Source organism: Gambusia affinis, linkage group LG21 (assembly GCF_019740435.1).
Source record: "Gambusia affinis linkage group LG21, SWU_Gaff_1.0, whole genome shotgun sequence".
NCBI lineage: Eukaryota > Metazoa > Chordata > Actinopteri > Cyprinodontiformes > Poeciliidae > Gambusia > Gambusia affinis.
Window position 1 is genome coordinate 94,398 of NC_057888.1, and position 12,652 is coordinate 107,049.

The 12,652-nt window shown below is 45.6% G+C and overlaps 1 protein-coding gene across 1 annotated transcript in view; it reads right to left on the reverse strand.

The window, feature by feature from the left end:
* LOC122824506 (5'-AMP-activated protein kinase subunit gamma-2-like) overlaps nt 1-12,652 on the reverse strand; it is a 32,082-nt gene that overhangs the window by 15,226 nt on the left and 4,204 nt on the right. Inside the window, exons 3-5 of the mRNA XM_044105238.1 lie at nt 11,327-11,517; nt 11,086-11,186; nt 9,150-9,355 (exon numbers count right to left, since the gene is read on the reverse strand). Of these exons, the coding sequence (XP_043961173.1) occupies nt 9,150-9,355; nt 11,086-11,186; nt 11,327-11,517 (498 nt within the window). The remainder of the gene's footprint in view (nt 1-9,149; nt 9,356-11,085; nt 11,187-11,326; nt 11,518-12,652) is intronic.

The following is a 12,652-nucleotide window of genomic DNA, read 5'->3' on the forward strand; positions in this document are numbered from 1 at the left end:
GGCTAGTTTCGAAAAAGGCTTGTTTCTCTCGGTAAAAGTCGCTTCGTCCGGTCAAAATAAAAAGCTGATCTAAATAACTTCCGGTGAAGGCGATGAAAATAAAAGCAGAATCTGAAAAAGAACAGAACTTTATCTTCTCTGGTCATAGAAACTACAGAACCCACCTGTGCCATCTAAATGCCCTGAACACACCTGAACACGCCGCTGTTGTTCCGGCTCAATGCCTCTGTTCTTCTCCAACTTTCTTTATTGCATTGTACAACTTGACACACATCAATCATTGGTACAATGAAAACACAGTACTTTTCAAAGAAGTTCAAGCTGATTTCTCCCACAACCCAGCCCACCCCAAACGCATCCCGTCCAGGTCCAAACACAAGACAAACAGCCTGCTGGGATCCTAACCCTGTCAGTTTCTAGCAATACGACATACACACACACACACATCCATTCACACACATTCAAAAGGAGGCAGGAAAAGAAATAAAGAAAAAATAATAATACTGATACTAAGTAAATAAATGAATATATACTTAAGCGTACATATTATTAAGTTAAACAAGTATACAAATAAATTACAAATGAAGAAGGAAAAAGAAAGAAAAAATAAAATAATAAAAAATAATAATTTTAAATAAATAAATAAATTATAAGACGAAGAGTATATATCGGTTAAAAAGAAAAGAATTGGATTGGATATCAATGAGAAGGCCTAGAGATAATTTAATTTTCTTCTGAATCAGGTAGCAAGGTCATGGTACCCACAATAGATAGGAAAGGTCTCCAAGTCTCCATAAATTTACTGGTGGAACCCTTAAGTGAAAATCTGAGTTTTTCCAGCTTCAGGTTGTAAAGAACTTCTCTGACCCAGTAGTCATGAGACGGGGGGACGTTTAGTTTCCATCCAAGTAAAATAAGTCTTCGAGCCCAAAGGGTAGTGAAGTCTAGGGCTTGTTTCAAAGAACGCGAAAGGCCCGGGTCTGGAGGGATGCCAAATATAGCCCATAAAGAATTGGGGAGAATTGTCTGGTTATATGCTTGGCTTAGTGTTTTATGTTGTTACCCCAATACCCGATTAGCTTTGGGCACGCCCAAAACATGTGGGTATGGTTAGCTGGCGACTGTCCGCACCTATTGCAAATGTCGCTGACTGATGGGTAAATCTTTGCTAATTTTGCATTTGTGTAATGCACTTTATAGAATATTTTGCACTGTATTAAAACATGCCGGGCACAGATCGAGGACTTATGAATTAAATCCTTGGCAGCCTCCCACTGCTCCTCCTCCACCCTAGCACCCAACTCCTCCTCCCAGGCCGTTTTAACAAAGGCTGCAGGTCTTGAGGCGTTATTATTATTAATAGAATTATAGATGAATGAAATACATTTTTTCCGTTGTGGGTCTAATTGTAGGAGAGTATCTAAAAGTGTTTCAGGGGGTCGATTAGGAAAGTGTGGAAACCCTTTTTTAACATAATCCCTGGCATGAAAGAACCGAAAGAGATGAGAATTAGGCAGTTGGAATTTGGATGAAAGTTCAGCAAAGGATGAAAAGGTATTATTGTTATAAAGATCCTTTACAGTCTTGATCCCTCCGTCGTGCCACGAGTTAAAAACTAAATCAGTGACTGAAGGCATGAAGTTACAATTTTTAGCTAAAGGAGTTTGTATCGAGGGTCCATGCAGGCCAAACTGTTTCCTGAATTGGATCCAAATCCTTAATGTGGCTTTAACTATGGGATTGTTCTCTATCAGGGAGAGGGGAAGGGGGAGCTGAGAGCAAAGCAGAGAGGACAACGAATAACGGCTAGATGCCCTTTCAATCTGCACCCAGGCAGGTGAAGCCTCAGCATCACACCCCCAATATAATAGTTTCTGTATATTAGCTGCCCAGTAGTGTTGCCTGAAGTTGGGAAGAGCAAATCCACCCTCACCGGTTGGGGACTGTAGCACTGATTTACGAAGTCTGGCAGGTCTTTTAAGCCATTAGAATTGAGATATTTTCCTAACCAACTTGTCGAAAAAGGACTTTGTAATTAATATAGGAACATGTTGGAAAAGGTATAAAAATTTAGGTAAAATTACCATTTTAACCAGGTTCGCCCGTCCCATCAAAGATAATGGTAATAAGGACCACCTGTCGAAATCTTTCTCCATGTTCTCTAATAACGGTGAAAAATTCTTATTCATCAAGTTGGACATAGAAGAACAAATAAATATCCCTAAGTAACGAAACCCTGCTTCAGCCCATTTAAAAGGTGAAATTGAGCGAGGAAGGTTTCTTGCCAAAGAGTTCAAGGGAAATAATTGGCTTTTCTGGTAGTTGAGCTTGTAACCAGAAAGCTTGCTATACTGTTCTAGAATGTTAAAGAGCACTGGAAGAGATGTATGAGGATCAGAAATGTATAAGAGCAAGTCATCTGCATAAAGGGACACCTTATGGGTTACACCAGATCTCAGAATACCCTTAAAGCCCTCCTCCGCACGCAACCAGATTGCCAGAGGCTCTATCGCAATAGCAAATAACAAGGGAGACAAAGGGCATCCCTGCCTAGTGCCCCTTCCAAGAGGAAAGGGTGAAGACACCGTGTCATTTGTTTTAATTGAGGCCTCTGGCGATGAGTACAACAGCTTAACCCAAAGGATAAAATTGTTATCAAAACCAAATCTTTCCATTACTTTATATAAAAATCCCCATTCGACCCGATCAAAAGCTTTCTGGGCGTCAAGAGATACAATTATTTCAGGAGATAAGGTGCCTGGCGTATGAATAATATTTAGAAGACGTCTGGTGTTATGGAATGATTGTCGCCCAGTCATAAAGCCTGTCTGATCTAACGAAATAATGCGGGGAAGTACTCGCTGGAGGCGGGTTGCAAGAATTTTAGATAGAATCTTCAAATCTACATTTAGGAGGGAAATAGGTCTATAGCTACTACACAGTGAGGGGTCTTTATCATTCTTAAGGATCAGCGATATTGTAGCCTCTGATAACGTGCTAGGTAGGCGCTGGTTTGAGAAGGCCTCATTATACACATCCGTTAATACTGGCGCCAGAAGATCCCCATTGGCCTTATAATATTCTGAGGTGAAACCGTCAGGGCCAGGAGATTTGCCCAAACTTAAAGACTTGATAGATTCTTGCACCTCCATTATAGTGACAGGCCCACCCAGACCTCCCCCCAGTTCACCATCTATCCTTGGAAAGTTGATATCATTAAGTGTATCATGTGACAAGGGAGGGGCTAGGGAGGTATACAGTTCAGAATAGAAAGATGCAAATCTATCATTTATCTTCCTGGGATCAGAGAGAATCTCCCCTGTAGCTGATCTGATGAATGGAATTAATTTGGAGGTTGCTTGAGCTCGCGCTTGGAAAGCTAAAAGCTTCCCCGCTTTGTCACCAGATTCAAAGAAGCGCTGCCTTGTCTTGGTTAGCTGAAGTAGAACATTCGAAGATGTAGTCAGATTGAAATCGGTTTGAAGTTTTACCCGTTCATTGTAAAGGTCAGGATCTGGGTTGATTGAATATCTAGAATCCACCTCTTTAATCTGGTTCAGTAAATCATTGGTGTAATGTAACCTCTTCCTTGTCAAATTAGAAGTAAAGCTAATGAGCTGACCTCTTATATATGCTTTTGAGGCTTCCCAGAGGGTGCTTCTCGATATATCAGGTGAGTCATTAAGATCAAAGTAGAGAGAAAGCTGATTTTTTTAAAAACTGTTTATAGTCCTCCTCTGTAAGCAGTATAGAATTAAATCTCCAAAATTTAAAATGAGATTGACAGAGTAATTCTAAATCTAAGGAGACTGGTGAGTGGTCAGATATAGCTATAGAGTGATAATCACAGGCTTTTACTTTAGAAAGCATCTGATGTCAATAAGGAAAAAATCTATGCGTATATAGGTATGGTGGACATGGGAAAAGAAGGAAAACTGTTTAAGTGCTGGGTTCCCATGTCTCCACGGATCTACCAGTCCCAACTCAGTTTTATTAACATTAAGACTTTTTTCAGCATTAGATAATGAGATTGTTTTTTTGAGGATCTGTCCAAAAGGGTATCCTGGATCATATTAAAGTCTCCTCCTAAGATTAAATAATAGTTCTCAATATCAGGCATAGACGAAAAGAGTCTAGACACAAAGGTGTCGTCATCCCAATTTGGACCGCAGACGCAGGCTAGTATGGCCAGAGAGTTTTGTAATTTGCAGAACACAATTATGAAACAGCCCTCCGTGTCCACTATTATTTTGTGTTGTTCAAACATAATATTATTACGAATAAGTATGGCTGTTCCTCGAGCCTTGGCGTTGAATCTAGAGTGAAATATATGGCCAATCCAGCTTCTTTTAAGTCGCATTATTTCTCTATTACGAAGGTGTGTTTCTTGTAAGAAGAATATGTCCCCTTTAAGTTGCTGCAAATGAGCCATGACCTTAGCAATCTTAGTGGCATTTCCCAGACCTCTCACATTCCACGAAACAACCCTCAGATTATTACCCGTGCTGGTCATACCTTATTATTCCACGAGAGAAGTATACCTTGCAGTATGGCAGACCAAATTTGGCTGAGCGGAGATTGATACTTGGCATATTGTTGGCCAACAACTGTAAGAGAAGGAAACAACAAAAAACAAAAAACACCACGCACACACACATCTATACCACGAGTAACAACACATGCATCTGAACACAGCCCCCCTTTGAAGCAAAAACTAACATTTAAGTGTCCATTGCACAGCAGGGCATCTTCTATCCCCTGCGAGACTTCCCTCATTTTAGACTAACACTTCCCTCCTCCCAAAATTACAATGGTCACTAGTCAGAAGGTAACCAGCTCAAACCAGATAGCCACAAATTCAACCAACGTAACTGCAGAGGAACTTCTGAAAAACTCCATAACTGAGTAAAATCAACATAATCGGCTAAAACACCTCAAGATAGATATGCTGGCTCTAGATAAGTAGTCTATTGGTCATACAAACTGGCATTACAGCCAGTGTAAATACAAGTAATCAGCTCCAGGGCTTATTTTAATTGTATAGGTTAATCGGAATAATAACAACAATGAAGTAAAGAATTTCTAGAGATAGCTTTGCATTAGACAACTATGAAGAATTATCTGAGATCTAGAAGTGGCTAGATTAATACACACAAAAAAGAGAGAAACAAAAAAACAAAACCCTTAGATGCAGCTAACCATTATTCCACCGATGGACCAGCGGTAGGCGGATGACAAGAGCCAATATAGCGCTTGGCGTCCTCAGGTGAAGCCAGGAACCTTGGATTCCCATTCTCGGTCATGATGAATAGTTTGGCTGGGTAGCGCAAAGCGGGCTTGAGTCCTCGATCATAGAGTTCTTTCATGATCCCGCGGTAAGCTGAGCGCTGTTGTAAGACCTCTGGGCAGTAATCTTCAAAAATATGGAACGGGGTACCTTTGTACTTCAACTTGCCTCGTAACTCTCTGGCTTTGCGTGTAACGAGCTCCCTGATCAGATAGTTGTGGAAACACATGATTACGGCTCTGGGTTTCTCACCGGGGTCCGGTTTCGCCGTTAGCACCCGGTGTGCTCGATCCAGCTCTGGAGCCTTTTTCAACACATCTTCCCCGAAGACCTCCAGCAGTAGTTGAGAGAAAAATGTTGTCGGATGCGATCCTTCTATGCCTTCAGGAAGTCCCACCAACCTAGCGTTGTTGCGGCGGCTCCTACTTTCCAAGTCAATTAGCTTAGCTTTCAGCCTGTTGTTCTCTCCGGTCACCGTAGCTAGCTCAGCTTGAATTGCCTGTATGTCATCGCTCATGGTAGTGGCCACATTTTCCAGTGATGAAATTCGCTGGTGGTGGGTAGTAATGGTGGATTCAAAGTGCTCCAGTTTTGATTCAAGTTTAGTAAACGCCGCATTGAACTCCGCTGAGAGGGATTTCTTGTGTTCGGCTAGCGTAGCCGTTAGCACAGCCATGATGTTCCCCTCGTCTTTTTTCTGCTCTTCTTTCTTTGTTCTGCTGGTCATCGTTTAACTAACTGATCAGGGTTCCAGTGTAACTTTATAGTTATTATTAGTTTAACAGACACGAAGTGAAAATTAATAGAGTAATAATGTTCGAGGTGGGAGCTTAGGAAAAAGCGTCTACTCCATCTTGCGGTCCAACCGGAAGTCAATGCCTCTGTTCTTCAGTGTGATAATGAAACCCTGTCAGACATTTTTAAAAGATGGTTTGGTAACTGTCCTTTAATTGAAAGTAGAAGTATCCATTCCATTGATAACCGTCTTTTACCAGTTTGGATAAAACCTTTGGGGTTTCCTTCCTCAAGCTACTCCTGGCGTTCTGGTCTGATCCTCCGGGGGAACAGAGTCTATTTTGTAGTCCGCTCACTTAAACACTTAAACACTTAAACATAAAGCACACCAGGTCCTCCTGCAGCAACTGCCCCACAGCATGATGCTGCCACTCCCAAATTCACAGTAAGGATGGTGAAAGGTTCCTCGTTCTTCCTCCAACTGTAACGACGGTCACTCAGGCTGGTCAGCTCCACTCATTAGACCTCTTCCCTCCATTGGTCTGGCTTCTTCCTCGCTGAGCGGCTGCTCCGGTCAGAACAAAACCCGTTCTGGGCTCACTCTGCACATTTGGACCAGAACCAGACCAGAACTGGTCCATCTTTACTAAAGAAGAACCTTTACTAAACAGTAAACGATACTGTTTAGTATCGTTTACTGATTATCAAACGATAAATAGTCCCAGGGTGGACCGGTCTGGTTCTGGTTCGTCTCCCATCGAGACAAACCAGAAAGCGTTCCAGGTGTGGCTCAGACGAGTCAGTTAACCTGTCAAATGTTTGTGAAGGAAACCAAAAGGTTTGAACCGTCCTCCTTTTTAAAACGCATTTTAGAAATGGGCCGGCCCAAAGCGTATGCAAACTAAGCGGCCGCTCAGGGCGCTGTGGAGGCTTGGTCCAGTCCTGGTTTTCCCTGATACTGACGAAGAACGCAAAAAATAAATATCCTCACCAAATTTTCTGGCTTTCAGCAAACAGATTTGAGTGATTTGGGAGAGACAGAAAACAGGTAAAGATCGATTGATCGATCAATCAATCACCTTTCACACTAAAAGCAGCTCAAAGTGCTGAACAGATCAATAGAAACAAACAACTACGCCCAACCCCACATGGAAAATGCAGACTGAGCAAAATGATTCAGTTAGTCAGATCTGGATGGGCTCTTAAAGACAGAAATGTTTCCTGCAGCCCTCAGGTTCACTGGCAGACCGTTCCCCAAACTGGGCCATAATGGTGACCTGTTGGTCACCTGTTGGTAGATGGTAATTTTGCTTCTCTCTCTCAACTTCAGGCCAAATTTGGTCTCCATAAACAATCGTTTTCGGTACCTACAGGTCAGGGCTTATGTGAACAAACATGTACAGTTTAGAGAATATAATATCTTATGAATCTGACAAAGTCTTTAAGCCAGGTGGTGGGGAAGGACAGCTAATCTCCCAGATTTACAGTTTGTTCTTGAGGTCCATGCAGGGTCTTTGGACAGGCTGGCAGCAGGAACTGGAGGTAAGTAATGAACTCTGGAAGGCTTTAGAGAAAATACACAAATGTTCTGCTAATTCTAGACACTGTCTTATTCAATTTAAAATCATTTACAAACGTCATTACTGTAAGGTGAAATTACATTAAATCTTTCCTAACATCCCCACTAACATCCCCAAGAAGCCACGCTTCTTCAATATGGCAACCTCTGAAGAACAGGACCAGGAAGCTCAACCAGATGCTGTAATGTATTTAACAGAACTTGGTGATCCACTGGATCAAAGATCCAATAAGGACTGAGAGTCTGTGTGAATCCATCCATCCATTTTCTGTTCCCCCTTGTCACTAATGGGGTCAGGAGGGTTGCTGGTTCCTCTCCAGCTACGTTCCGGGCAAGAGGTGGGGTCACCCTGGACAGGTCACCAGTCTGTCGCAGGGCAACACAAAGACATACAGGACACACAACCATTCACACACACACACTCACACCTAGGGAGAATTTAGAGAAACCAATTAACCCGACAGTCATGTTTTTGGACTGTGGGAGGAAGCCGGAGAACCCGGAGAGAACCCACCATGCACAGGGAGAACATGCAAACTCCATGCAGAAAGACCTCGGGCCGGGAATCAAACCCAGGACCTTCTTGCTGCAAGGCAACAGTGCTCTGTGTGAATCCAGATTATACCTACATCATTTACAAGTTTTAAAAGGTCTGTCTCTGAACTGTGGTTCGTCCTGAAATCACAGGGATACTTTTCTAAATACCAGTGTCATTTCAAAAAGTATTTAATTGAACAAAATTTTGCTTAAACATAGTAAATTGGAGACTGTAATTATTAAAAACACCAGGATCCAGATTACTCAGAAGGGCCATTTTAAAGGGAATGGAGAGAGCAATAGATTTACAATATTTAAAATCTCCATAAAATGAATGAAAAAGTGATGATGGCATTGGGTCCAAGAGGCAGCTGGTTGGTCCAAAGTTTCCACAGGTGAAAACATTCAGTAGGTTTAAAACCAGGATTTTTTAGCTCTAATTCACTTGATCTCCCTCTGAAATGATTCACAGTCAGTCTGTGAATGAGCAGGAAAGTTGGCTAATCAGATTATCAGTGGTGGAAAACAAAACTTTGGGATTATTTTTGTGAAATATAAATTTCTTGAATTTGGGACAGCAGACCTGTACATGTGGAGCTGCTCACAAAGTTTGGGATCAGTTTCTTTTAACTTTCTTTATATCTGCATTTTTTAATTAAAATCATTTTGTGAAACTAAATGGTCCAGGTTCGATTTCAGTTTGTTGAAAAATTGGCTGCCCATTGGGTCACAGGAAGCAGCTAAAATATCAGGAGGATTATGGGTAATACCCTCAATAAAATGATCAATCACCTCAGAGGTCAGGCACGGCCAGGTCACCACCAGAGGTCACAGACCAAAGGTCATGACCAGGTCAAGGGTGAGCCCTGTTGTGAGCGGGCCGGCTGACATGCTGAATAAAATCCACACAGTTTAACGTTTCTAGGAACCGTTAGAGTCAAATGGGTTATCACTCCACTTCCTGTCCAGACAGGAAGCAGTTCTATCACAGCGAACACCTCAGCTACTCACCTGGCTCCAGGTGTGAGCAGAGGCAGGTGGAGGCGGGGCCTGAGGGGGCGGGGCCTGAGGGGCCGGCCAGCTGCAGGTGGAGGTAGCCAGGTGAGCGGAGTCAGGAGGGGAGGAGTAGGAGCGCCGCCTGCTGGCCTCTGGGCGCCGTGGCTCTGACAGGTACGTCTCCAGGTGGAAACCGCCCACCTGCCTGTGGGGGGAGGGGGCTTAAGGGGAGGGGGGACAACAACAAACCAACATGAGGAACTGGCGCCCCCTGCAGGATCCTCTGAAGAGCTGCTGGAGCGAGAAAACGTTGACGAATTTCACTGAACATACATTCTTTCAGATTCTAACAGAAATGTGCCCAGTTTTTCCTTCCACTAAACTTCCAACTAATATGGACCCAACCTTTCTTGTTCTTAGTGGTCAACGCCAAAACCAGACAGAACATTCTGGGATGAAATCCTTTCCCCAGGTCCGCTTAGAGGTTCTGGGAAACGTACCGAGCCGTCAGAACAATCAGAACCAAACCTGGATCTCAGGGCGGAATGGACCTCTGCTGATTCAGCTGAGTCTACCAAACATTATCAAACCCATTCCGGTCCGGTTCCAGCTAGTCCGGGTCGTGCAGCCAGCTGCTCTATCTTTAGCCAGTGATGCTCTCCTCTCTAACGACCCTTTAAACAGTTGTTGCCATGGTTACAGGCAGCAAAGGTCAGAAGGCCCCATAATGCCTCCATCAGCACTGCTGAAGCTTAGCAACACACACACACACACACACACACACACACACACACACACAGAAACCTGAAAACACTCAGCTGCTTCTTGCTGCTGCTCACACCAGAACTTCATTACCCATAATCCTTAGCTGCTGTTACAGAGGAACGTTCTGACTGCGTTTAACTGGACATTCATCCTGGGAGCATTGGGAGCACTGGAAACACTTTCCACAAGCCATGCGGCCCGGTTTGGCCCGGTTTGGCAATGAATAGCTGCTCTATTCTCCTCATGTCATAATCTGGAAACAGAACCGGAACCAGAACCAGAACCAGGTTACCAATACTTCAAATATCTGTTAATGCACTTTGACCCTGAGGTTCAACTAACTGGATTAGCTAACTAGCAGTTTGCCCCTGTGCGTTCAGGAGCCGGTTCAGATAGATTTAAAGGTCAGCTCCCTGACCTTTAAATCTATCTGAATCCATCAGAACCCGACCCGGTTCTGTCCGTTTGGAGGCCTGGTGGACAGGTGTCATGAGGTGGTTGCTATGGTAACAAACACATTGGACGTCCCCATCCCCTCCACCACAGAGGACGCCGCGGGACTCGGTGACTTCCTGTCCACAGGTCCTTCACCCTCATGAGACACGGAGCGTCCACATCTGTCCATCTGTCCAGCGCCGTCCTGTCCTGCCGTCCCCCTGCTGGCTCCGCCTCCTCAGCATCAGGCCGCCAAGACGCTTCATGGAGGACAGCGGCGTCCAATCAGAACGCAGGAATCGGTCCACCGCCACTCCTGCTGGTTCTGACCCGGTTCTGACCCTCTGGAGAGAGACTGGTTGCTGTCCTTGCTGAGAACTTCCTCCCAGTTCTCCCAGTACTACGGGTCTCGAGAGGAAACAAACAGGCTGGACCAGAACCAGAACAGCTGTTGCAGCAAGAGGAGATCCTCTATCAAATAAAAAGACGAAGAAGAAGAACCCACTTCCTGCCTGAGAAGAATCAGAACCAGCAGCTGGGCCAGACTGGGTCCATTTAACACAAAAGCCAGAGGGAGGGGTGGTGCCGCTTAGCTACCGGACCAATCTGAGCAGAACCAGAATCAGCAGGACAAATACTACTGGTTCTGGACCCAGGAGGTTTTGGTTCTGGAACTGGACCCAGCAGGTTCTGGTCCTGGTCAGGCTGCGATACCACCTCAACTCCAGCCAGCAGGGGGCAGCAGTCTCACCTCTGGCATTGTCTCTGCGGTTCCGTCCAATCAGCTTCTGGGTCGCCACGGGTTGCTGGTTCCACTCCCTGGAAGCCCTGAAGATCCCACTGAAGCTCAGCCTGAAACACAAAGGGGTCCGATTGGACCAGAACCGAACCAGAAACTACTGAATATTCTGAACACCAGGAGCACCTGAGATCCTCAGGTTGGTTCTGACTCAACTATCTGGACCCTGAGGGTTCTGGTACTAGTGGGCTACCTGCGCGAAGCCTTGGCTGGGGAGTCCTGTGGTCCAGTCGGGTCGGGGAAGATGGTTCTGAGAGGAGTCGGACTCATTTTGAAACTGGGGGTTCTGGTCGGACCGGAGCGTGGACCGGAGGTCCGGTTCAAGGGAACCCGCTGGAAGAACCTCCTGGTGGGGCTGACTGAGCGGCTCAGAGGCTCCCCCTGCTGGACGGGAGGAAACGACAGTCTGCAGGCGGAAAACGAACTGAACGCACCATGTCCCTGAACACATCACGTAGCTGAACGCACCGTGTCCCTGAACACATCACGTAGCTGAATGCACCATGTCCCTGAACGCATCGTGTAGCTGAATGCACCATGTCCCTGAACGCATCGTGTAGCTGAGCGCATCATGGTCCCTGAACGCATCACGTAGCTGAACGCACCATGTCCCTGAACACATCACATAGCTGAACGCACCGTGTCCCTGAACGCATCACGTACTGAACGCACCATGTCCCTGAACGCATCGCGTAGCTGAGCGCATCATGGTCCCTGAACGCATCGTGTAGCTGAGCGCATCATGGTCCCTGAACGCATCACGTAGCTGAACGCACCATGTCCCTGAACGCATCACGTAGCTGAACGCACCATGTCCCTGAACGCATCACGTAGCTGAACGCACCATGTCCCTGAACGCATCATGTAGCTGAATGCACCATGTCCCTGAACGCATCGTGTAGCTGAGCGTATCATGGTCCCTGAACGCATCACGTAGCTGAACGCACCATGTCCCTGAACACATCACGTAGCTGAACGCACCATGTCCCTGAACGCATCACGTAGGTGAACGCACCATGTCCCTGAACGCATCACGTAGCTGAACGCACCATGTCCCTGAACGCATCATGTAGCTGAATGCACCATGTCCCTGAACGCATCACGTAGCTGAACGCATCATGGTCCCTGAACGCATCGTGTAGCTGAGCGCATCATGGTCCCTGAATGCATCACGTAGCTGAACGCACCATGTCCCTGAACGCATCACGTACTGAATGCACCATGTCCCTGAACGCATCATGTAGCTGAATGCACCATGTCCCTGAACGCATCGTGTAGCTGAGCGTATCATGGTCCCTGAACGCATCACGTAGCTGAACGCACCATGTGCCTGAACGCATCCCGTAGCTGAACGCACCGTATCCCTGAACGCATCGTGTAGCTGAGCGCATCATGTCCCTGAACACATCACGTAGCTGAACGCACCGTGTCCCTGAACGCATCACGTACTGAATGCACCATGTCCCTGAACGCATCGTGTAGCTGAGCGCATCATGGTCCCTGAACGCATCACGTAGCT